The sequence below is a fragment of the Triticum aestivum genome, chromosome 2D (assembly GCF_018294505.1).
Source record: "Triticum aestivum cultivar Chinese Spring chromosome 2D, IWGSC CS RefSeq v2.1, whole genome shotgun sequence".
In the NCBI taxonomy this organism is placed as follows: Eukaryota; Viridiplantae; Streptophyta; class Magnoliopsida; order Poales; family Poaceae; genus Triticum; species Triticum aestivum.
This window is the reverse complement of record NC_057799.1, coordinates 589,831,574-589,858,427: the sequence shown is the minus strand read 5'-3', so window position 1 is coordinate 589,858,427 and position 26,854 is coordinate 589,831,574. Positions and strand designations below refer to the sequence as shown.

General features: G+C 48.1%; 2 protein-coding genes across 2 annotated transcripts; one reads left to right on the top strand and one right to left on the bottom strand.

Annotated features, from left to right (window-relative positions):
* Window positions 1-11,342: 11,342 nt before the first annotated feature.
* LOC123050205 (BTB/POZ and MATH domain-containing protein 2-like) lies at window positions 11,343-12,561 on the bottom strand. Its single transcript, XM_044473030.1, has one exon. The coding sequence runs from the start codon at window positions 12,556-12,558 to the stop codon at window positions 11,410-11,412; it is 1,149 nt and encodes a 382-aa protein (XP_044328965.1). The 5' UTR covers window positions 12,559-12,561; the 3' UTR covers window positions 11,343-11,409.
* Window positions 12,562-20,633: 8,072 nt separating this feature from the next.
* LOC123050204 (G-type lectin S-receptor-like serine/threonine-protein kinase At4g27290) lies at window positions 20,634-25,982 on the top strand. Its single transcript, XM_044473029.1, has 8 exons — window positions 20,634-21,960; window positions 23,789-23,920; window positions 24,078-24,202; window positions 24,464-24,680; window positions 24,902-25,005; window positions 25,066-25,139; window positions 25,225-25,357; window positions 25,572-25,982. The coding sequence occupies exons 1-8, from the start codon at window positions 20,634-20,636 to the stop codon at window positions 25,980-25,982; spliced, it is 2,523 nt and encodes an 840-aa protein (XP_044328964.1).
* The last annotated feature ends 872 nt before the right edge of the window (window positions 25,983-26,854 follow it).

Below are 26,854 nucleotides of genomic sequence, written 5' to 3'. Positions count from 1 at the left end.
CTTGATAAGCTAAAGGATGTGAAAATCTTACTTTCCGGGTTACTCTTCGGACTTTTTGTCTCGGCAAAGCCTCGGAGTCGGAGGAAATTATAGTTACCTCTTCAACTGGTTCATGACTCGCTCCGGTGTCCTCGTGCTGATAATCTATGTCAATAAGATGGTTAAAAAGGAGCCTAAAGAGTCAAGGGCTACCTCTGGCTCAGAGGTGTCTTCCAGGTGAAGCAGGTCCGAGGCGCTAGGTTTACTCCCCTTCTTACGAGGAGCGGCTTTCCTGGCGGCTTTCTTAGCCTTTCTGGCTTTTTTGGCAGCTTCATGGTCATACCTGACCTTCCAGAATTTATCATTAGCCTGTAAAATACAAAAAAGATTTTTGAAGTTAAGACGAAATCGTTAAAATGGAAGGTAAGGGGTTCAGGTCAATGATTTACCGCTGGTGCCGGGTTAGCCTTGCAGAAAGGACTTAAGCCTGTTCTCCCGCAATTTGCCAGGCTCTCATTCAGAAGAGACTTGGTCATTTCATCAATGACGTCCTCAGGTAAGTCGTCGGGGCTGTGCCAAAGAGGATCATCCTTCCGGCCCGTGTAATCTCACATCAAGCCGGGGCAGCAGCTTAACGGAATCACCCGCCAGGCAATCCAGACCCGGACCAGATCAATGCCATTCAGGCCGTTCCCCAGAAGAGCTCTGATCTTGTTAATGGTGGGAGTAAGAGGTTGACGTTCAGCCTGAGATAGTTTATCTGGCAAGGGGTGATTTGATTCCAGACGCCGGGCGCGAAAGCCGGGCAGAGGATTCTCATCAGCCGGAGAAGTGTCTTGGCAGTAGAACCATGTCTGGTTCCAGTCTTTCGGGTGGCTTGGCGGCTCAGCGTAAGGAAAGAGACAATCCCTCCGCCGTTGGATGGAGATTCCACCGAGCTCCAGGCTGGGCCCATTGGCACACTCATTTTGGCGGTTCAGATAGAATAGCTCTCTAAAGAGCAGCAAGCTGGGTTCTTCTCCAAGGTACACCTCACAGAACACTTGGAAGTTGCAAATGTTTGACACGGAATTGGGTCCAATGTCTTGAGGTCGCAGGTCGAAAAAGTGCAAGACATCCCTGAAGAATTTTGAGCCGGGAGGAGCAAAGCCCCGGCTCATGTGATCAGCAAAAATGACAACCTCTCCGTCCTTAGGTTGAGGTCTCTCTTCAGACGGGTCAGGAGCACGATAGGACATGACTTCCTTCTTGGGCGGATAGCCCGTTTTCACGAAGTCAGCTAAGGTGCTATCAGTGACGTTGGATCTAACCCAGTTGCATGTAATGGGCGCCTTGGGAGCTTTGGGCGGCATGGTGAAGAATGGAAGCCTATGACAAAATAAAATTTCCGGTTCAAATTTAAGCCGGAGGAAAATTTCGGTTCATTATTTAAGGTGGCGGCTTATGAAGGGGCCTAATGACATATGGCTAATTGTGTCAGGTTATTTAAGCCGTTATGGATATCATGAGCAATTAAGTTATTTGAATCTATTATGAATGAGCCGGAATATTCATGAAGCATTGCCTCTTTGAGCCGGAGATATGAGCCGCTATGGCTAACAGATGCAGTTTTCTGTTTAAGTGTCGCACAAACAAGTTTCACAGATTGTGGGGATTATTTTGGATCAAACGGTCGTCCAGAAAAGAAAAATGTCTAGACCTAAAAACTGATACAGAGAAGTTCGTGAGCTCTAAGGAGGTCTTTGTACAAAGAGAAGGGATCCGCTAGCATAAAAAATGGATGCGAAACAACTACCGCAGGAGCTCTACTTTTGGATCAAACATAACCGCAGTGGAAGAACTACAAGGAAATCGTGATGAACTGCGAAGAACAGGGAAGAACTTGGAAACCCTAATGCAGATCTGACGTTGGAGAAGGATGAGACTTACGGATGCAGGTTCGCTGCGGAGAGTCGCCGCCGTTCTCTGGACTAGCTCAGGTTGATGCAGCGGCCGAGGTTGAGGAAGACGAGATGCGCGGCGGCGGCGGAGCTCGAGCGGCAGTACAGTAGCGAGAGGAGGAAGATGACGAAGACATAAGGGTCGGGCCTAGTTATAAGGGAAGATTGATGAGTGGGCGCGGAAAATGAGGAGGCCGAAAACATGATTATCCCGCTGCAAAGACGCCTCGATTCTCGGGACGGTCATTAAGATAAAGATCCGTTGGGATATGACAGAATAAAAAATGAATTTAATGTAAGATGACGTCATGGCAGGTTACCAAGAATCCAGAAGATGACGTCACGGCGGGTTATAGCCTTTACACAAACAGAAGCCAGAAGTTTTTTCCTTAAGGTATTGAAGATTGACATGAACCGGTTCAAATCAATCTGGGGCCTAATGTTGAGGATATAGCTACTGGTGTAACCCGCCCAGGATGGGCCGAGTTACGTTGCGACAGCTCTTCATCAGAAGCCCAAGGACAGATTAAAGATGGCAGCTTAGTAATGAGCCCAAGGCCCAGAGACGACTTAAGGCCTGTAGTGTTAAACCGCCGTTATGGCGTGACTTGTAGTGTAAGGCAAGAATAGTTAAGAGTCTGAGCCGGACATTGTTTATGAGCCGGCCAGGACTCTGAGAGCCGCTGGGCGTTAACCTCTCTATATAAAGGGACGACCAGGCGGCGGTTCAGAACAGGCAACATCAGATCGATAACCAGGCATAGCGGTTTAGCTCCCTGGTCATCGAAACCCTAAGTAATTCCACCTCAACTGGAGTAGGTTTTTACCTTCACCATAAGGGGCCGAACCAGTATAACCCTCGTGTCCTTTTTGTCCCGTTTAACCCCTTTAAGCTTCCTAGCTGCGATGGCTCCACGACTAAGTCCTTGCACAAGGACATCTGCCGTGACAATTCCACGACACTAGCAATTTGTTCATCAAGAAATTCACCAAGTGGCACAGTAGTATCAAGCATAGAAGTAGTTTCATCATAAGTATCATGCAAAGCAGAAGTGGCATCATCAATAACAAGCGACATATCAGAACGAATAGCAGAAGCAGGTTTAGGTGTCGCAAGCTTACTCAAAACAGAAGGTGAATCAAGTGCAGAGCTAGATGGCAGTTCCTTACCTCCCCTCGTAGTTGAGGGATAAATTGTTGTCTTAGCGTCTTTCAAGTTCTTCATAGTGACCAGCAGATATAAATCCCAAGTGACTCAAAGAATAGAGCTATGCTCCCCGGCAACGGCGCCAGAAAATAGTCTTGATAACCCACAAGTATAGGGATCGCAACAGTTTTCGAGGATAGAGTATTCAACCCAAATTTATTGATTCGACACAAGGGGAGCCAAAGAATATTCTCAAGTATTAGCAGTTGAGTTGTCAATTCAACCACACCTGGATAACTTAGTATCTGCAGCAAAGTAATATGATAGTAGTGGTAACGGAAAAGTAAATAAGCGAAGAACAATATGTGAAAGCTCGTAGGCATTGGATCGATGATGGAGAATTATGCCGGATGCGGTTCATCATGTAACAATCATAACATAGGGTGACACAGAACTAGCTCCAATTCATCAATGTAATGTAGGCATGTATTCCGAATATAGTCATACGTGCTTATGGAAAAGAACTTGCATGACATCTTTTGTCCTACCCTCCCGTGGCAGCGGGGTCCTAATGGAAACTAAGGGATATTAAGGCCTCCTTTTAATAGAGTACCGGAACAAAGCATTAACACATAGTGAATACATGAACTCCTCAAACTATGGTCATCACCCGGAGTGGTCCCGATTATTGTCACTTCGGGGTTGCCGGATCATAACACATAGTAGGTGACTATAGACTTGCAAGATAGGATCAAGAACTCACATATATTCATGAAAACATAATAGGTTCAGATCTGAAATCATGGCACTCGGGCCCTAGTGACAAGCATTAAGCATAGCAAAGTCACAGCAACATCAATCTCAGAACATAGTGGATACTAGGGATCAAACCCTAACAAACCTAACTCGATTACATGATAGATCTCATCCAACCCATCACCGTCCAGCAAGACTATGATGGAATTACTCACGCACGGCGGTGAGCATCATGAAATTGGCGATGGAGGATGGTTGATGATGACGACGGCGACGGATTCCCCTCTCCGGAGCCCCGAACGGACTCCAGATCAGCCCTCCCGAGAGGTTTTAGGGCTTGGCGGCGGCTCCGTATCGTAAAACGCGATGAATCCTTCTCCCTTATTTTTTTTCTCCCCGAAAGTGAATATATGGAGTTGGAGTTGAGGTTGGTGGAGCGTCAGGGGGCCCACGAGGTAGGGGGCGTACCCTAGGGGGGCAGGCGCGCCCTCCACCCTCGTGGACAGGGTGTGGGCCCCCTGACGTGAATTTTTCTTCCGGTATTTTTCTTATTTTCCAAATAGATGTTCCGTGGAGTTTCAGGTCATTCCGAGAACTTTTGTTTCTGCACATAAATAACACCATGGAAAGTCTGCTGAAAACAGCGTCAGTCCGGGTTAGTTCCATTCAAATCATGCAAGTTAGAGTCCAAAACTAGGGCAAAAGTGTTTGGAAAAGTAGATACGACAGAGACGTATCATCAACCATTGAATCTATCTTACTAATGACCACATTTGTTCTTTATTCGTACCTAGTCGCCGCCTCCACTTTGTAAGTACTTCACATGGATAGATCAAGATGTGCCAGAAGATGTTAAGAAAGATCAACATCGAGATTGTCTAAGGAGGCAGCGGTTGTTTGAAGAAGCATTTCAGAGAGGCTTGGATGAAGAGCGTCGTGAAAAGGAGAGAATGGAGCGCAAGAAGCGTGAAGAGGAGAGGGCACGCAAGGAGAAGATTGCTCGTCAAGAGGAGAGAGCAAGAAAGCTTGCAAGGGCTCGTGAAGCCCAAGAGGAGGACGAGGCACGCGACAAAAAAGGAAAATGGCCTCGTGTGACCCAATAAGGCCTTCGTTTCGAAAAACTAGTCATGAACTATGCCTTCGATTCGAGAAACATGTGATGAACTATGTCTTTGATTTGTGATACCTATCATGAACTATGTACTTTATTTGTGAAACCTGTCATGAACTACATCTTCGATTTGTGAAACTTGTGATGAACTACGTCTTCGATTTGATGAAACTATGTCATGAACTATGTTTGTTTTGCTGTTGCTGTGACTTGATTTGTCTTGAAGTGATGAAGAAGAAAAACAGAGCAAACTCTGCTCTGCTTTGCACCCTACCGTCAGACCTCATGGCGGTAGGATATGAAACCTTACTGCCAGAGGGTATGGCGGTAGGTTGGCGAAATGTTCTGTGACCAAAACAATCCCCTGTTCTGCGGTAGGGTTGGCCACCCTACCGCCAGCCTGCTCGGCGGTAAGCTCCTACCGCCAGGGATCATGGAGGTAGGGTTGGCCATCCTAACAGCCATTTTTCTGTGACCAAGTCGGCCACTGATTTTACGGTAGGGTTGGGCACCCTACCGCCGGAGCCTATGGCGGTAGGTTGGCCATTTGTCTGTGACCAAGCCGGCCACTAATTTTCTGGTAGGGTTGGTCAACCTACCGCCGGTGCCTATGGCGGTAGGGTTGGTCAACCTACCGCCGGTGCCTATGGCGGTAGGGTTGGCCATTTTTCTGTGACCAAGTCTGCCATTATTTTGCCGGTAGGGTTGGTCACCCTACCGCCGGAGCCTATGGCGGTAGGTGCTGATCTATGTCCCCCTGCCTTTATTTTTTAGCCCTTTGCCTTTCCATTTCTTACAAATTTCTATGAACTAAGCATCCACAAATGATCGAGTAGCAAAGACATCAATAACTGAGCATAGTTCATTACATCTACAAATGACACTTTTCTAACGATTCATGTCCCCCTTCTAATGATTCAAATGACATAAGTTCAAACCACAAATGATCAAGTAGCAAAGACATACATAACTGATCCATGTCCATGTCCCCCTTCTAGCGATTCGAATGACATAACTTCAAACTACAAAGCTCAAGCTCGGAGCATACCTTTTCTACTTCGGAAAGAAAGATCTAAAACGCATAAGACGTTCAATTTGTGCGTCACGATCAGGATTAGGCTTCAGTTGATAATCCGACGATCCCGCCCAATTCTCCAACAACCTTTCGTTTCGCCGAACCAGGCCCATCGAGCACGGCGTTCCAGAATCTTTGACTTGCCTTGTGTGATTGCCCATCCAATGACCTGTCCGGGTTTTCTCAAGTCCAGCTCGCGGAATTCTTCTATGTTCACAGAGAAAAAGATCTCTGTTGCCACAGAATGTCTGCAAGCATATGCCTTCTCATGCAGCTCATTAAGTATCTTCTGTTTTTCTTTCACAAGCCTACGGAAAACTTTTCTCTCCTTAAGATCAGAAGGTTCCTCCATGAATGGATACTTGTTGAAATCCATCATCGCAGCAAACTCCTCATCATTGCTCTTGAACCATGCTTCAAGCTCCCTCTTGATATCAAGTTGTCGCTCCGGTATAATCTTCTCAGACGCTGCCGCCAAACTCTTAGATGCAATGCCACAACACTTCTCATATACTTTCTTCAACTGCTCCGGGGTCATGTTTTCCATGCTACATGAAATGGAACAAACCATAACTCAAATCAAATGATACAATACAAACACAAAGCATAACTTATTTATAAAGTTCTCACTGGTTCAAATGACATAGGTTGCATAAATGATAAGGGTACATGCCATTACAGTCCAAATGACACTACAACATCATTTGTTTCAACCCCCTCTACTACTCCATCAACAAGACATATTTGTCGTACGGCCCGGGGTTGCAACAAATGACATCATTTCTTTCACGGACCCAAGCCCAACGAGTTGCCCGACTAAGTATCGCCGATGATGGTTGCCTAACTAGCCAATCAATGATCTGGCCAGGGTTGTTAAAGTCCATCTCATTCACTTCATCCCTTGTTCCACACAATGCAATTTGCCTTGCAAAAGCGCATCTATGATTTTTCTCTTCATTCTTGAGGTTGCTTATGTTTTTCTCTTTAGCTCGTATAACTTAACTCTGGCATCGTCGCACTTCGACACATAATACTTTGAAAAATCTCTAGAAGCCGCATTCGATGCATCAACGGCTTTGACCCACAACTCCATCTTTTCCTCAATGACTGCACGTTCATGCTTCGCCGCCGCCTCCACGGAAGTCTCAACAAAGATGATCGATCCCATCCTACAAGTCGAGGGATTACTATAACGGTCATCCAAGGCAAAAATCCTAACCGTCTCTTGACAAAAACTAGAACCCTAGGAGTAGATCGAGCTATAATTCGAGAGGTAACTACTCTAACAAAACCCTAATTAAACTATAACCATAACATTCGTCATATAGGCATTTACTTAAGAATAACCATAACCACAACCTTAACCCTAACCATGTCATTAACCCTAACAAAACCCTAAATGATATTTCTTACTACCCAAACAATGCTAGTGACACAATACATTGTCAAAGCACAAACATTACCCTAAATGCATCATATACATTGATTTCACCACAACAAAACCATGAACTAGTGATTCCAACAAAATGAGCAAAATGCATGATTTGAACCAACCAAATGAAGGGGGATGGGGAAGGTACCTTGGGTGATGTAAATGGCCTCGATCCACCGGCCAAATCTCAAGCAATGGAGGGGGATCTTGTGGGTGATTTGGTGGGGGAGAAGAGGGGGAGAGAGTGAGAGCTTGAAAGAAGAGTGGGGTGAATGAGTGGGTGGGGGAGTAGCACAGCCCCCTCCTTCAAAACCTTATCCAGGATCCTACCGCCAGAGAGCCTCGCGGTAGGTTGCAACGGCCTACCGCCGTAGCCGGCGGCGGTAGGTCCCTTTGCCACGTGTACACGACCGTTAACGACCAGACGGCGACAGGGAACCTATCGCCATGAGGGGCGGCGGTAGCCTGTACATATCTACCGCCGGGGTCTCCGGCGGTAGCAAAAGGGTCAAGTCTCGAAATTTTTCCATAACGGGGTCAGATCTCGATTTTAGATGTGAAAAGGGTCAAAACACGAAATTTTGCCACCGCATGTTCTGTTTGGAACTGGGCTAATAACGTAGATATGTGATTACCGCGAGTAGGCCACTGCTATGGTGCAGCCCTCCATTTGTTTTTTGTTTTTTTGTTAGGAATTGGTACTACTCGGATATACTTCTATAGAGAATGCATTTCCGGTTTTTCTTTCACTCATGGATCATTTCGTGGTTCACTTCTTGATGGAAGTAGGCATCCCCGCGAGCACTCCAATTATGCCGAGAACGATGTTTCTGATGGGATCAAAGAGGATTCTACATGAGATGCACTTGGACAGGTGGGAGATGTTGGCAAAGGAAAGGTGGCGCGTCGTATCATGGTAGAATCCAAGCAAATATTCGTAGTAATTTGGTGAGAGAGGGGTCATCATAGGAGGGAAGACTATATGTAGTTCCAACATAACAATTATGTAGTCACCAGGTTGTAGTTATCAACATGGTTATTTTTATAGTTACCAAGTTGTATATGTTATAGAAACATGATTATTGTAGACCGACTTCCCATTATTTTGTTACAAAAAATGTTGAAAACATACCTCGGCAACTATTTGTGAAAATAGCATGATAATATAGACTTTTGGACCTGATAATTTAGATGCAAACACCACGATAATTTTGACCCGTAAGAAAAAGTTGTTGAAAACATACCACCGGTAACTTCTAAGTAATAGAATGGTAAGATACTTCCCCTGACCTAATAATTTAGCAACAAACACCACGATAACTTTGACCCATGGAAAAAAGTTGTTGAAATTAAAACATACCACCGATAACTTCTAAGTAATAGCATGATAATATACGCCCTCGGACCTGATAACTCAGGTACAAACACCAAGATAATTTTGACCCGGAGAAAAAGATATTAAAACATACAACCAATAGATTTTTGTGTAAATATCATGATAATATAGTCTCCCGGACCTGATAACTTAGATACAAACACCACAATAACTTTGACCCGTGGAAAAAAGTTGTTGAAAACATACCACTGATAAATTCTATGCAAAAGCATGATAATATACGCTTTCCGGACCTAATAACTTAGGTACAAACACCACGATAACTTTTGACCCATGGAAAAAAGTTATTGAAAACATACTCTATAAATAACATGGTAACACAGGCTCCCAGACCTGATAACTTATGTACAAACACCACGATAACTTTTGACCCATGGAAAAAAGTTATTGAAAACATACTCTATAAATAACATGGTAACACTGGCTCCCGGACCTGATAACTTATGTACAAACACGACGATAATTTTGACCATGAAAAAAGTTGTTGAAAATATACGCACAACTAAGTTGATAACTTACTTAGTCCAGGTGTGATAACTTTTGATCGGGAGGGGGAGGGACTTGTTGAAAAACACCCTTCGATAATTCGTGTGTGAATATCATGGTAATATACACACAACAGAGTTGATAAACTTAGTTAGTTTAGGCTTGATAACCTTTTGACCGAAAGAAATTGTCGAAACATACGAACATTAGATCTAGTTTCGAAGGCCCTGTCGCAACAATTTTATGTGAAAATGGTTTTTGTACCAGAGCAGCTATTTGAGTTACAAAATTATTTAATTTTTTAAATTTTTGGTGGAATCCTCCTTGATATTAGCATTTTTTCGTTCTCTAGGGCGCGTGCATGTGCATGTGAGGAGAAGGTCAAAGAAACCATTTTTTATGCCTCGGTAATTTCTGTGTAAACAACACGATAACTTACGCTCAACTAACATGATAACTTGCGTAGCACATGCGTGGTAATTTTTTATCTGAAAAAAGTCGTCGGAACATACTAACATGGAATCTAATTTTGAAGATCTCGTCTTGATGAATCTTTTATGTGAAAACAGTTTTTCGATCAAAGCGACAGTTTGAGCTATAAAACATTTTGAAGTTTCGAAATAGGAAGAACCTATGATGACATCATAGTTTTGTCATCTAGTACATATATGCATGTGCACATGAGAAGAAAAGTTGGAAGACCATCTTTTTATGCTCGGTATTTCCTATGAAAACATCTTGGTAACTGTGTGTCACAGTCGTGATAACTTACGCAGCACATGCGTGGTAACTTTTTACCTGAAAAAAGTCATCAAAACATACCAACATGGGATCTAGTTTCGGAGGCTTCGTCGCGGCGAATCTTTTATGTGAAGACAGGTTTTTAATACGGCCGATGGTTTGAGCTACAAAACATTTTAAATTTTCAGTCTCCAAAAAGAATTTGCTAACAACATCAGTTTCTTTCTTTCTGCATCCATGTAATTAGGAGATTCCAATTAAATAAGGATTGGTGGAAACACATATAGAAAAGCATGCATGCATGCATGGGAGGTCGCCGGAGGAAGATAAAAATGATCTTTGAAATCGTGCGGATACGTTGCTTAACGTCCAGTCGACTGGACATTAGCACAATCCTAAAACAAAACTAGCTATATCGATCAGATCAGCACTATACAGTCGCTACTAAGTACTGTACTGTATATATACGTACCATAATGTATGTAGTCTGACCGGTTACCCTAATAAGTATACGTACGTACCATATGCATGCATGCATGTACACATACATCGGTGGTGAGGGGGGTCGCCGGATCCATGCATGTGGATTGTTTTAGGCATTAGTTTCTTAGAATTTTGGGTTGTTCATCGTCATGGCTTCGGCGATTGCGATGGCGGCGCCGACTAATAAATCTTCAGATCCTTCCCAACAAGACGATCCGCTTTAGGGGTGGATTTGAAAACCAGACTGTTCAAGCAAGGATGGTGCGGCGGCATCCTCGTGGTGAACCTGTGTCCTCGGGCTTCGCTGTTGCGACGGCGTTTGCTCCAGCGCCGGCGTGGAGCTTGGGAGGTAGTCCAGGAGCGGATGCAGATTGTGGTCTGCGTCGACGGCATCTGGAAGATGGTGGATCTGGGTTCGTGGTTCGTGGCATGCAGGTATGGTTTCCTCCTCCAACGTCTTAGTTGGGCGGGGGTGCCAGATCTGGAGTTCGATGACGTGTCGAGGGTGTTGCCCCGGTCTGATTCATTCAACGGCAATGTCTTCGCCTTTATTGGCGAGCCACCTTGGAGGTCCGCAAAGCTGCATATCAGCGATGGAGCCGCGTCGAGCTCGGGTGTGGAGGTGATCCGTCATTTCCTCCTTTGATGGCTGCTATGGTGTTGCCCGAGGCAGGTGACGGGCGTTGGTGTCAAGCTCAGAGGATTCTTCAGTCTTATTTGTAATTTTACTTCTTGACTGATGTTCCTGTGTGCAAAGGCTAGCGTTCTGCTGTCTTTTCAGTTTTGTTAGGTCGTTATGTACGTGACTTATATTATGGTCGTTATGATATAAATGAGACACGTATTACCATGAAAAAAAAACTTCACTCAGTGTCAGCGCCACTCGTGGACGCCATGTCCATGATCCTCCTCGTCGCCGGAGCAGCGGCGCCGCTGGACGTTAACCTCTTCCTTATCGCGCTCTGTATGTTTCCTAGGTTAGGCAGCAATCTCAACCCCCTGCACGCCGCGAAGTTCCGGCACGCCTCCTGGAGGTCCTTGCACGAGTAGGCCTCCGCGATCTCCATGAGCGTATCCACGGTGGAGTCCTTGATGAAGTCGCCCAGCCTGCACGCGCACATCAGCTTCAGCCTGTCGATCAGGTAGTAGTCGGCGGCCTCGAACAGCCGCAGCGTCACATCGTACGACCCCCGCCCCTTGGTCGCATCGCCGGGGAGCTCGTCGGTGTAGATGAAGTGGAGCACGCCCCTGAACGCCTCCGCGGTGACAATGCCGCCGCCTACTTCGAGCAGTAGATCTTTCCCCGCCTCGCGGCCGTGGCCGTAGAGGAGGCCCTCCAACCACGACGACTGCGCGGCCACCACCATCCGGTGCGCCTCGAACACCTCGCCGTCCACCTCGAACCGCACGTCGAAGGGGGCCTTCCTGCCGGCGAGGAACCGGATGGCGTTCTCCCCGTGGTTCGACGGCGGCGGCGGTGGCATCTTGACGAGGCCCGGGCGGTTGACGGCGAGGCTCCTCCTCCGCGCCTTGTGGATCGTCACGGTGCAGCGCACGGTGATGGAGTCGGCGTGGATGGCGCCCAGCGCCGCGCTCTCGAGGTGCGCCCGGGTGATGTAGCGCCGGATGCCCCAGCTGCTGCACAAGGTGTCGTACTTGCAGGCCCGGTCGGACCGCCGCGTGTGGCGGACGTCGCCGTCGGGGCCGAGGAGCTGGAAGGTGAACTCGGCGCTCACGGGCCGGAACTGCGGCTTGTGGAGCGTCTGCGCGTACAAGGCGATCCACCCGCCATCCGCCGTGCTGTAGCCGTCCGGGTAGAAGCGGATGTGCCACCGGCGGCCATCGACGGAGAAGTGCTGCGACAGGATCGACTTGCCGACGCCCATGCCCTTGGTACGGCTGTACTCGCGAATCGTGAACTCATGCGTGCCCGTCACCATCGGCACCTCGCTCACCGCCCCCGTCACCGCCGTGACATTGCGGCCGTCGGCAACAGAGGGGACGGCTGCCATATCGATCCGGGCTGTTTAGGTACGTCGGTCGTGGTCAGGGTTGAATATATAGTATACCCGCGAACGTCACGATCGCACGTTGATCAAACTCTAATCCCAGCAATCGTCGTCCGGCCGTCGGTCTCCGTTGATTCAGTGTTTCAAACTCCATGTCATAAAAAAAACGCGTTTCAAATTGATCTAATCCTATCTCTTTTTCCTTTGAGGGAAACGTTGCCATTTTATTCAAAGTTCATAGCCTCCTCTGCGGTAATCTCCGAGCTAATACACTCTAGAGCCACATGAAACCAAGTTTTACATAATGACTTACAGCAACCCTTTCTAGCTAGGATATGCGCGACTTTGTTCTTAAATCGACGCACCCAGGAAACTCTAGCATCTTGGAACGTAGACAGCAAAGCCTTAATTTCCTCTACTAATTGCCCACTAACTGATAGATCCCTCTGTTCACTTGGCCACAGCTGCGAACCGCCGACGCCTAGCTGTACCGGCAAAGGCGGTGCTGCAACCAGCAAGATGGCGAGCACGACCCCAGCCGAGTGCAACAACTGCGGCAGCAAGATACTAGGACCATAGCTTAAAAAACCGAACCTGTGATAGAACCGGCAAGGCCGCCGGTACAGGTTTTTACCAGTCGGATTGCCGGTTTCGCCGGTTACATTTCTGTTTTCTTATATCATATTTTTTCCGTGTACTAGTGTCGTACTAAATAGATGTAAAATACAATCATTTACTTAAATTTGATACGAAAGTTGGATAGCCAATATGGTTATAGTGCCAAAGCTACAACTTACACACATATATCTAGCATCTTGGATTCAAATCCACTTTGACACAGGTTACTTTTCTATATTTGTGCATGCCACTGGTTCAACTGCCGGTTTTATACCTCTGGTTCATGCGAAAACCGACCGGTTCACTCGGTTTTTTCTGGTCCAATTGCATGGCGGTCTTTTTAGCTAAAAAAATCGATAGCGGTGCCTGTTCCGGGTTTAGCGGACCATGATTTAGCGTGTTTGCAATCAACAGTAAAGTAGCAATTCTGGTATAGTTTAAGCAGCAACATAAGAAACTGATCATAAACGGTAGAAAAGAAATTATAGTATAATTAATCAGCTTCATAAGAAATCGAGCAGAACTATTGGCTTTGACGACCCATATATTACACAGATCTGATGTGCACACTAGTCGGGCCATGGCGCGCCTGTCGTTCACTACGACGTCGCGGCTTTACAATGATCTTTGAACCACACACGTAGCGAGACACGTAGTCGATGACGTTGCATGGCCGGGCATCGCCAATGTAGGCTCGGTTGTGGTGGCCATATGAGAGACCAGTGGCCCCAATGGCGCTTGATGACCGGGCATCGCCATAAAGGAGGCGGCAGGCCTCAATTCTCGGCGGGTCAGCAATGGTGGCGTTGCACAAGTAAACGGTGTCACCAAGCACATGAGAGAACAGCCCGGCGGGCAACAAAAGAGCACGCCCTGGCCCCAGGTGGCTTGGCGTGCCGACGAACAAGGCACGTCCACCGAACCCTTGTTGCATGGGCAAGGTGATTCCCGCTTCCAAATCCACCCGGTGCACCTCGTAGCCACCCCGAAGAGGGTTTTTACGGTCAAGCGGGATCCGACGCGCCAAAACCAGTTCCCCGTCATTGTCCACTAGTTTCATGGTCCGATCGTACCGCACATTAGTGGAATCAAAATCACCCAGTCCGGCGGCTGCCGCTGGCTGGTGTCCAGCACCATGATGGCCTTCTCGGTGACGCAGTAGAAGCGGCCTGCGAACGGCAAGGTTGCAATGATCATGTTGTCCCATATGTGGTGCAACCGTGTCCACTGCTTATCGCCGGGCTTGGCGGTGGCCAGCCAGGTCCCGCCAAAGTGGAGGGCCACGGTCGAGTCGTCGGCGAGACCAGCTCCAAACACTTGGAGGAACTTCAGTGTGTACCCGCTGGTACGCTGTTGGCTGCTCGCCGTGTACTGCAGCGTGGTCGCGTCTGGGAGGCTGGTGAGCTGCCGGGTGAGCGGGTTGATGAGGCGGATGACGTAGGTACGCCTGTCGCACAGCACCATGAGGCCGTCGGAGCTGGTCCCGAACACGTGCTGGTAGCAGAGCTCCGGGAGGCTCACCTGGAGGCGCTCCCCTGTCGAGACGTTCATGAAGGTGCGGCGCTTCCGAACGTCGCCCATGGTTTGCGGGAGCATGATCCACCGCCGAGGGTGGAACCGGCGGTCTAGGCTGCCGTACGCGTGCGGGGACGCCGTGCACTGCCGCCACGTCCGGCACACCCCGCGGAAGCGGAGGTAGTCGGCAACATCGTCCGCGAGGACACGCTCGGTGATCAGGCCTGCCGGCCCGGCGATCAGGTCCGCCCAATCCCTCCTGCAAGCCGCATGGCGTGATAGAATTCCATCAGGTGAGAAGACATATCCCTGTCATTGATCGGGGTAACAGGAACTACACTTTACCAGTTAGGGTCCATGGTGATCCCGGCGATGCGTGTCTTGCCGGCAATACGTTGCCACGACTTGGTTGGGCAGCCCAGTGCTCGATGCCATGTTGTTCCGGCAAGACTGGATCTCTGCCGCCGTAGTGCGCCTCAGATCGGAAGCCGGTTTGGTAGGCGGTGGAGCAAGATTGCGGTCTTTTATGGGCCACCTATGTGAATGAGTCCGTAAGAACTCTGACTCCCGAACAGGCATACCTATATGTTGGCGTGCGTCCGCCGTCTCTATCGCCCGTTGGATCTGATTTTAATCAGATGGCTAGGAGCAACTATTTACCTAGACTAGGTTTAACAACTAAGTTGTTGATGCAATTTCCTTCAGCACAACATCTGATGTGTTACGGGATCTAGATCTGGATCCCCACAAGAGCAGTGGACACCCATGCTCCTCCCGAGCTCCCCGTCAAGGCCACGCCTCCTCACGCTGCTTCGAACGCCGCCACCGACGCTCGTCGCCGGCAGCACGCTGACGAGGTTGCTGGCGTGGGCGCCGCCGCTCCTGCCCGCCTCTCAACCGCCGCCACATGTCGCGCTCTTGGCGCTCCCTTCGAATTTTTTTACGCGTTTTGGGCTATTAGATTTTTTTTGTTTTCCTGCTTTCCGGTATTTCCTTGGTTTATCTTCGGTTTTGGAACCAAAAATTTTGAATTTCTTTTTGCGTGAAAAGCATGTTTATATTTTTACTTCTCGCGGAGGCACATGTTTACTTCTCGCGGAGGCACGGATTCGCTTCCGTGAGAGGCACGGCCGTGCCTCTTGAGAACATGTTTTTTCCTTCTGCGAGAGGTACAGATTTACTTCTCGTGTAGGAACGGATTCGTGCCTCTCCGGAAAAGGGAAAAAACATCTTTGTTTCGCGAGGGGCATATATTTACTTGCTTTGCTTCCACGAGAGTGCCTCTTCGTAGAGGAATCCGGTTTTTTTTTATGAAATAAAAGGTTTGTCAGAACGTATCAACATGAGATCTAGTATTAAAGATCTCGACGCAAGGAATCGAATAGTGAAAATGGTTCGAGATTTGGACGCACTGTTTAAAAGATAAAACATTTTGAATGAACGAATCTATGGAAAAAAAGAAAAACTTCCAGATTGCGACAAGTAGTGTATATGGAGTGTGTCATTTATCGCAACCTGAAAAGATGTGAATAATCTTTGCAAAAAGTACTCCGTAATTAGCGATTTCGGCTACGGCCAATCGCCATATTATGCCTCAGCCAGCACTCAGCTGCTCGGCCTGCTCCTGGTACACACAACCGTAAAAAAAACCTTCGCTAGCAGCTTTGAACCAATGACTTAATGTCATCTCTAACGTAGACTCTCAAACTAGCCGCAATCATCCGGATCGTGTGGTCCGGACGTATTTTACATCTAACACAGTCCTGTATCGATCCGCTCGGTAGTCCGGTCGCTATTTTTCTCGCAAACCGAAAGCGAATGGGGTTTTGCGGTCGTTCGAACTGCTGCCAAGTAAGCGTCCGACAACCCTGGCGCACCCAAGCCCTCTCCCTCGCCCGTGCCCTTTCCTGCCCGAAGTCATTTTACCACATTCATGCAATTCTAGAGCAGACACTCCATATTGACACTGGCCCAGAGTGGACGTGAGCTCTCACTCGCGTCGAAACGACTCACCGGCCGAGGGCACTGTTGAGTATATTGTGTACGTGTATATTTGTGTGTAGGGCCCACCTTCTGTTTCCTTTGTATAGTTGAGGTTGTGGCCCACCTCTGCACTTATATATATGTGCCTGGTGCACCGACCAATACATCGCGATTGCAGAGCCCGCATCTTGTCCTTCTACATGGTATCTATCGCAGCACGATCCTAAAACCCTAAGCCGCCGCCGCTCCTCCCCGCCGCCACTCCTCCCCGCCGCCGCCATCAGCCGCCGCCGCGGCCACCGTCTTCTCGGTCGCCGCCGCCGCCGCTGGTTTCCGCCGCCCCTTCCCCACCACCCCGCCTTCCGCCGCCGCCGCCTCTCCCGAGGCCGCTGCCGCCGATCGCCCCCGCTTCCGCCACTGCCTCCCTCCCGACACGTTTACTTTGATGAGATGGTGTTTCCGTTTCAGCAGCAGGTACCTCTTGTCGGCTCGTCACCGCCGGCCACCGCGGCCCTCTGGCGACTCCGTCAGGTGGACGGCCCCGTTCGACCCGTGGACCGCCTCCGGGCTTTGGCGGTCCTCGCGCTCCCACGCCGGCGCCTGCATCCTCGGCCTCCTCGGCCGACCCCGACGGCGCGGCTGGCGCCCCTCCTTCACCCGCCGCCCCCGACTCGGGCGCCACTTCGGCTGCCTCGACGATGGCCGCCTCGCCGGCCCCGACGCCGGCCGCCTCGCCGGCCCCGACGCTGGCCCCCTGGCTGGCTACGACGCCGGCCGCCTCGCCCGTGTCGCCGGCCGCCTCGCCGGTGGCTCCGATGGCGCCGACTGGCCCTGTTACACGGGCCCGCACCGGTGTTCATCGTCCGAGCCTCCGGTACTCGCACGATGAGTATGTCCTCGCCGCCTCCACCGTGGAGCCGTCTCCTCTTCCCGCGTCCGCTCGCGCAGCCCTTCGTGATCCACACTGGCTTGCGGCGATGCAGGAAGAGTTCGACACTCTTCAGCGGAACCGTACCTGGACACTGGTTCCCCGGCCTCCTCGCGCCAACGTCATCACCGGCAAGTGGGTTTTCCGCCATAAGACCCGCTCAGATGGTACTCTTGAGCGCTACAAGGCTCGCTGGGTGGTTCGTGGTTTCCGCCAGCGTGCTGGAGTGGACTTCACTGAGACGTTTGCCCCAGTTGTTAAACCGGGCACGATCTGCACCGTCCTCCAGCTTGCGGTGTCCCGAAGCTGGCATGTTCATCAGATGGATGTCTCCAACGCTTTTCTCTACCGCCATCTTGAGGAGCAGGTGTATTGTGAGCAGCCCACCGGTTTTGTCGATGCCTCACTTCCTGGCCATGTGTCTCTGCTGTCCCGATCTCTCTACGGACTCAAGCAAGCACCCCGTGCCTGGTACCAGCGGATTGCCGGGTTTCTTCAGACACTGGGTTTCAGCGTCACTCGTTCGGACGCCTCATTGTTTGTCTATCGCCATGGTGACACGACTGCATATTTGCTCCTTTACGTCGACGACATCATCCTGACGGCCTCCTCCGCAGCTCTTCTTCAGCAAATTACTCTTCGGCTGCGTGACGAGTTTGCCATCAAGGACTTGGGTGCTCTACATTATTTCCTTGGCATTGAGGTCGTTCGGCGCCCGGACGGTTTCTTTCTTCATCAGCAGAAGTATGCGCATGAGCTTCTTGAGCGTGCTGGCATGCTCAACTGTCACCCTGTTGCTACTCCTGTTGACACGAAGGCCAAGGTTTCTGCTCTCGAGGGCTTGCCAGCGTCGGATGCTCCTTTCTACCGGTCTATCGTCGGTGCTCTTCAGTATTTGACTCTCACCAGACCGGATCTTCAGTATGCTGTTCAGCAGGTGTGTCTCCACATGCACGCCCCTCGTGACTCCCATTGGACTCTCGTGAAGCGGATCCTCCGTTACATCCGCGGCACGATGACCCTCGGGCTGACACTCACGGCGTCCACTTCTCTGGAGATGATGGCCTACTCTGATGCGGACTAGGCTGGCTGCCCAGATACTCGTCGGTCCACCTCTGGCTACTGCGTCTACCTCGGTCCTTCCCTCGTCTCGTGGTCATCCAAGCGACAACCCACGGTTTCGCGCTCCAGCGCAGAGGCTGAGTACCGAGCTGTGGCCAACGCTGTTGCTGAGTGCACCTGGCTACGATAGTTACTTCAGGAGCTGCATCACGACGTCTCCCAGGCTACGGTTGTCTACTGCGACAACGTTTCCGCGGTGTACCTCTCCGCCAACCCCGTTCATCATCGCCGGACTAAACACATTGAGCTGGACATTCATTTTGTGCACGAGCAGGTGGCTCTCGGATGCATTCGGGTTCTTCATGTGCCGACTGCACAACAGTTCGCCGATGTGATGACGAAGGGTCTGCCGACTTCCACCTTCGAGGAGTTTCGTTCCAGTCTTTGCGTCACTGGCGCCGCTTCGACTGCAGGGGGGGTGTTGAGTATATTGTGTACGTGTATATTTGTGTGTAGGGCCCACCTCCTGTTTCCTTTGTATAGTTGAGGTTGTGGCCCACCTCTGTACTTATATATACGTGCCTGGTGCACCGATCAATACATCGCGATTGCACAGTCCACATCTTGTCCTTCTACAGGCACCACCCGCATCGCGTCCTTGGTGTCCGCGTATCTTCAATGCTGGAGAGGTGTTTACTGGACGTGACGGTTATCTACTCATTGAATTATGTAAGCATGGCATGACCCTGTCTTCCTAACATAAGTACAAGTCATGAGCACCCCGGTGTTATATCAGGCAATTGCATTATACTTTTTTCACGCGATTCAGCATTTTCAACTTCACTCAGTACATGAGCATGAGTCATGGACTTAGCACTACGGGTGGAATAGAATATGTTGGTAGGAATAAGGGAAGACAATAGTAGAGAAAATCTAGTATTAACTCGGCGGATCGATAGGCAATGGAGATGCCTTTCAATGGATATTGATGCGAGGAGTAGAGATTGCCATGCAATGGATGCACTAGAGCTAAGTGTATGAAAACTTAATACTGAAACTAAGTGTGTGTGCATACAACTTGTTTGCTCATGAAGACCTCGGGCATTTGAGGAAGCCCGTCATCGGAATATACAAGTTAAGTTCTATAATGAAAATTTCCCACTAGTATATGAAAGTGACAAATCAGGAGACTCATACATACGCGTATACACTCTCCCCTATGAAAGCACACGCACACCCTACCTCTATTAGCACCTTCTAGAGACTGAGCCGGCATATCGTCTTGAGATTTACGAAGTCACCGTAGGCACCACATCGTCGACGGAAATGCCTCCTCCCACTTAAAGCACATCGTCGGAAATCCGGAAATAAATTCAGAAATAATGTGAGCACCAGGACTTAAACCCAGATGGGCTGGGGATACCAGTGTCCCTCTAACCATCCAACCACAGGTTGGTTCGCATCGCCCGCTCTAATCTACCGTCCATGATTTCTTAAGATCTAATCGAAAAAGTATTGATTTTTATTAAGTATTGGGTTGACAAAATTACGGCATGGAGGCCTGTAGATCATGGCAAGTTGGCAACACCAGTGTTGATAGTAGCGATGACCAGTTGGCAACACATTGGATAGTCACATCCGACGCGCCTAGCTTTGATCCATTACTCTAATCAGTCTAGCTAGAACCACCTGCTTGAGCTAATACTATTTCTGAAGCGTATGACCTCTCCTCCCCTCACATTGACAATTGAAATCAATTTGGATATACGGTTGCAAGTTCTTGGAAATTTAATTCAGCGATTTAAAAAAATGCCATTTTCAAGTACCGACCAGCTGGTTAGCCGGCGTTGAACTAGCTAGACTAGGATAATTTATCTTCTGTTTCGGATGCCAAGAAACGCCTTCAGTGCATGACCAACATTATTTCTCCGATGTGCAGCAACAGAACAGCACAAGCAAGCAAACATCCGTCATGAGGGCAACCGGCAAGGTTATCCTCCTCCGGCTGCTCTTCTTGGCATTATGCATCTCGCTCCTTCCCATCCAGGCCCCCGCCGCTGACAAGCTCGAGAAAGGCCAGAACCTCACCGACGCCGACGGCGACACGCTCGTCTCGGCCGGCGGCAGCGGCACCTTCACCCTCGGCTTCTTCTCTCCCGGGGCGTCCACCAAGAGGTACCTCGGCATATGGTTCTCCGTGTCCAACCACACCGTCTACTGGGTCGCCAACCGCGACCAGCCTCTGCCCGACAGGTCCGGCATGCTGGTGTTCAACGACGCGGCCACCCTCGTCCTCCTCGACGGCTCCCGCCGGACGGTCTGGTCTTCGTACTTCTCCGGCGGCCCTTCCGCCGCGACGGCTCAGCTTCTCGAGTCCGGCAACCTGGTCGTGCGCAACGGCAGCAGCGACGCCTACCGGTGGCAGTCGTTCGACCACCCGTCGGACACCTTGCTGCCCGGCATGAAGCTGGGCAAGATCTTGTGGGCCAAATCCGAGCTGCAGCTCACGTCGTGGCGATCGGCCGACGACCCGTCTCCGGGTGACTACCGCCGCACGCTGGAAACCAAGGGGCTCCCGGAGCTCGTCCTGTGGTACCGCGACGTCAAGGCGTACCGCACGGGGCCGTGGAACGGGCTCATCTTCAACGGCGTCGAGGAGGCGTCGACGTACGCGGACATGTACCCGCTGCACGTGAGTGGCCTGACGGACAGGTCGACGGAGATAACGTACGGGTACACCGCCGTGCCCGGCGCGCCGCTGACTCGCGTCGTGGTGAACTACACTGGCGTGGCGGAGCGGCTGGTATGGAAGGCGGACACCGGGGAGTGGATCCCCTACTTCACCAGGGCGGCGAGGGATAACACCTGCGAAGCTTACGCCAAGTGCGGGTCGTTCGGCCTCTGCAACCCCGAGGCGGCGTCGTCGTCGTTCTGCGGCTGCGTGCCGGGGTTCAGCCCCGACTCGCCGTCGGCGTGGCGGATGAAGCAGTACGCGGGCGGATGTCGACGAGACGCGGGACTGGAGTGTGGCGGCGGGACGACGACTGACCACTTCAAGGTGGTGCCGAGAGTCAAGCTTCCCGACACGCAGAATGCGACGGTGGACTTGGACGTCGCCACGCTGGACGAGTGCTCGGCGAAGTGCCTCGCCAACTGCTCGTGCTTGGCCTACGCCGCCGCCGATATCCGGGGCGGCGGCAACCGTAGCGGCTGCGTCATGTGGACGGATGCCATCGTTGACCTGCGCCTTATTGACAGCAAGCAGGATCTCTTCCTGAGGTTGTCAAAGTCAGAATTCGGTATGTACACATTATCCATCCACGTAATCCTGCCTTCATGTCATTCTATCATGAAAGAAATTGACTGGGCTTACAAATACATATCTTTTTTATCTAACGGGCGAATGATTTCAGAATTGACTTACATGCAAATGGACATTATAAATCAGCATTGCTAAATCTCAGTCGATTGAGATTTAAACAAAGTCTCGGTCAATGTCATGTTCGTGAAATCTTACATTGAGATTCATGCAAAATTTTCTTTTCAGTTTTTTTGGCATGTTATGTCATTTGACTGAGATTTGGTTAAATCTTAGCTGAGACCTAGCCACACCCATTGTAAATAGAGAAAAGTCGATAATCCACTTTGGAGCCCGGGTTCAGAAAAGCCTGGTGACGCCAAAAATAGAAAAAAAATCTTAAATTTTTTATATAAGTAAGATGCGCATGTGTGTGATGTTCATGCAAATTTTGATGACATTTGGACATTCGGGGCGCGGGCGGCAAAAAAGACAAATCGAGGCATGAATAGTATAGTTTTTCAAATGCTTCTCTTAGACCTGGATTTTTTTTGCCACGAGCTCCTCGAATGTCCAAACCTCACCAAAATTTGCACGAGCATCCCAGGATTAAGCATCTTTCACCACAATTTTCTTTGAATTTGTTTGATAATTTAAACGCATTTACTGTTCAATCCAGGGCTCATCTGAGTCGGGAACCAAAACCCTGCTCTCGAGAAAAGTATACTTTTTGTTCCTTAACTCTTGGCGGAGTCTAGATTTGGTCCCTTGACTCCGAAACCAGACAACTTGCAACCCCAACTACTGAAATCGTGTACATGGTTCATACCTCGACTCAGTTTTGACCAGTTTTATTGATGATTCACCCTGGTTTTGACCATGCTGACTCAAATTAACGTACTTTTTTCGTATGCATCAACTCTTTTGAAATTCACATACTTCTCTAAGGTCGCATAATTTTTTCAAATTCGTGCACTTTTTTAAATCCTTGAACAATTTTGAAATTCTTGTGCTTTTTTCAAATCCGCATACTTTTTTGAAATTCATGTAATTTTTGCAAATCGGCATACCTTCTCCAAGTTTGCAATTTTTCCAAATTCGTGTACTTTTTCCAAATCCGTATTTTTTTAAATGTGCATGCTTTTTTCACATCCGCATATTTTTTCAAAATTACATACTTTATTTGGAAAAAGTTCATGAATTTCTAAAAATCGCAAACTAGAAAAGGTACGCATACTTGAAAAAGGTATGCTGATTTGGGAAAAACACTGGATTTCAAAAAAGTTCATGGATTTGAAAAAATTACAGCAACTTGAAAAGTACGTGAATTTTATAAAGTTATGCGAATCAGGAAAAGAACACGGATTTGAAAAAAAATACACTCTGATTTGGAAAACTTTCACAGATTTGAAAAAAAAAGAACGTGATTTTAAAAGAGTACACGAACTTCCAAAGTGTACGCGGATTTGAGAAAGGTATGCGATTTTCGACAAAGTTACCCAATTTTAAAATAGTATGCGAATTTAAGTCAACACCGGCTAACCCGGGGTGAGTCAGAACCAAAACTAGTCAAAACTGAGACTAGGGACAAACCTTGTCCGGTTTCAGTAGTTGGGGGTGGGATGGGGGTGCAAATTGTCCGATTTCAGAGTTGAGGACCAAATCTAGATTCCGCCAAAAATTGTGAGACAAAAGATATACTTTTTTCTTATAAATATTGCACCAAAAAGATCAGTGTTTAAGGTCACAATCAAACTATTTATGAAGTTTTTGCATATGGATAAGTACTGATTTGCACTCTGATTTTTTCCTTTTGCTGCCATGCATAGCAGTAGCAGATGGCCATGGCCGCAAAAGTAAAGGGTTTCCTACTGCACTTGTTGTGGCACCTGTAGCTTCTATTGTTACTCTTCTTCTGGTCGTCTTTGTGTTTTGGTGGAGATGGAAGTGCAGAATCTTAGGTAAATTCTACTCTGATGGTTCATTCTGCTGTTTATCTTTCATTGAGGAGAAAAGGGAAGCTACCAATATTTGCTACATAAGACAGTTTCAAACTTGTTAATAGCCAATTAATCATACCACTTGTTAATACATAATGACATGATGGTCTCGTTTCAGGCGCTATTCCTCAAAATCCATCCATGGCCGTTCCTTTGCTAAATCTAGCTACTATAAAGCATGGCACTGGAAATTTTTCTGAGAGTAATATTATCGGTCAAGGTGGATTCGGCATTGTTTATAAGGTCAGTGCTTATTGTATGAAAATTTTGTTTTCCTTTTACATATATACATCATGTCAACTGGAATTTTTTGCATAGACTTCGTAAAATTTCGACAATAGCATATGGAAAGTTTAACATTCTAAAACTAATGTTGAAGGGTGAGCGGCGTGACCATAATTCACGGAAAAAATTCATCAGTTTTGATACTGGCATACAGAGAACTGTCATTGCCAAGCTCTGAATTCAAAATCCTGACTAACATCTACAACTTCAAAATCACAGGGGCAGCTGCCTCAAGGAAAAATGATTGCTGTTAAGAGGCTTAAGCAGGCGGCTCTCACTAGGAAAGGCAAGAAAGATTTCGCGAGAGAAGTAGAAGTGATGGCCGGCCTCCGGCATGGCAGTCTCGTTCGCCTCCTTGCTTACTGTAACGAAGGCAAGGAGAGGATACTCGTCTATGAATACATGGAGAACAAGAGCTTGAACGTCTACATATTCGGTACTACCTACTTTCTGAAACTCATAATATTTTTCCACTTATTATGAAAAATCAAACTACGCACCTCTCGGAAACTTCATGCGTTTGGAACGCATTCATGCCTCCTAGCTCACTTGGTCACTTTGTTTGAAATTTCTATGTGTCAATTCTAGGTGTTGTTGTACTATAATACTAGATGGAAGTATGTAATGAAATTATTTTTATATATTTGGTGTGGATAGGCACACCTAGCCTTCGTGCTTCACTGAACTGGGCAAAGAGACTGGAAATAATCCACGGCATCGCGCATGGTGTTGCATACCTTCACGGTGGATCGGGCAAGAGTGTAATCCACAGGGACCTCAAGCCGGGCAACATTCTTCTGGACGACGAATGGAATGCCAAGGTTGCGGACTTTGGCACCGCGAAGCTGTTCGCCGTTGATCAGATGGCGCCTGATCAGACAGTTGTTGTTTCACCGTAAGTAAAAATATATATCTTCACTAGAAGAAATTGAGACGACATGATTACTCGATATATACCTCACATTGTTGGTTTCATGAAGGGGATATGCAGCCCCGGAGTACGAGAGACAAGGAGAGATGACACTGAAATGCGACGTCTACAGCTTTGGAGTTATCCTCTTGGAGACGCTCAGCGGGCAAAGGAACGGCAGCATGCAGAGGCTACTTTTGCATGTAAGTCCTGCTTTAGTTAGCGGTTGCTTAACCATTGTATGCTAAATTTATTTTCTAATATGTTGTTCGAAAATAGCCAGATCGAAATAAGAAAAACTTGAAAAAAATGGTTCAGATGCGTTTTACACGAAGGGGCGATACCTCAATTTGGTTTATTGCAATGCCAGCGTTGAATACATTGAAATTTAAATTTCAAGTCAATGCATCTGCACAGTTTTTCAAAGTAAATAAAGACAATTCACCATTTTTCATTTTGAGATGCAAGACCATTATACACGATTCTACATGCTCGAATAAAAAGTCAGCAAATCTCCTTTGGCAGGCTTGGGGACTCTGGGAACAGAGCAAGACCGTGGAACTTCTTGACACATCAATAGCATTGCCACTTCCTGAATCTGAGCCTGAGCTCTTGTCCGGGCTGAAACGATGCATCCAGATTGGACTCCTCTGTGTCCAAGAAATGCCCAGCGACAGGCCAACCATGTCTGCAATAGTTGCCCTGCTGACAAGCACAACTTCTCAGATCGATCGACCAGGAAGGCCGGCGATGGATAGCACGGCCGTGCATTCATCACATGAGCTTGAATCCGGCCTCTCGAGTCCGTCTACAGATGATCTGACATAAATTGCCTTCTTCGAGTGATCAAGTTGGACAAACTATTGTTTCTTAACAATTAATCAGTTCAAGTTGCATGTGGGAATTGTCTTTGTCACTTGGTCTTTTTGGGTATGGGTGATACCTCTCTATAGTGCTGTACTTCCCTTTTTGTTTGCGTTATTATTTCAGTTTTCCTAATTCTCTGTTGATTATCACCTAAAGTTGTACATTATTCGCGGTAAAACTGAAGTATAAAAGGAATGCAATTTAGCAACATGTAATTGCAATAAATCTTAGTGTGTAGGTTATTATATATGAATGAGTCGTGCATGGGAATGGTTGGATGTTGATCGTACACAATGTTCACTAGGTGACTTGGATATAGAAGGAAAAATAAAAAAAAATATGAATTGATAATCCTACTTTTTCCCTATGAGATGGCTTGTGTTATTGTGTCATGATGCTTTTTTGCAGGTGATTGTGTCATGATGCTTGTATAGACTAACATGGTGTCATAATACACCTTCTTGTATGCACTAGCTCCAGGCCGTGTATTCCCACCGTCCCACAATATAAGACGTTTCACAAGCTACATTAGCTTGCAAAAAAGTCTTATATTATGGACAGAGTGAGTATTTTAGATATAACTAACAAACTTGCCCTCGAAAATGTGAGGGATTCATCTTTTGTTCTATCGGAGGTGTCATACCACGTTCCGTGGGAACTTAGTCTTGACACACGCAGGGCTGGGCCAAACACAAACGGGAAACATCACCTTGGAGGTCTTTTTTTCTTTTAGAACACCATTATATATATGTTGGGGTGTGTGTGTGTGTGTGTGTGTGTGTGTGTGTGTGTGTGTGTGTAATACTCTGGTTGTACAGGGTCTAAACTGAAAA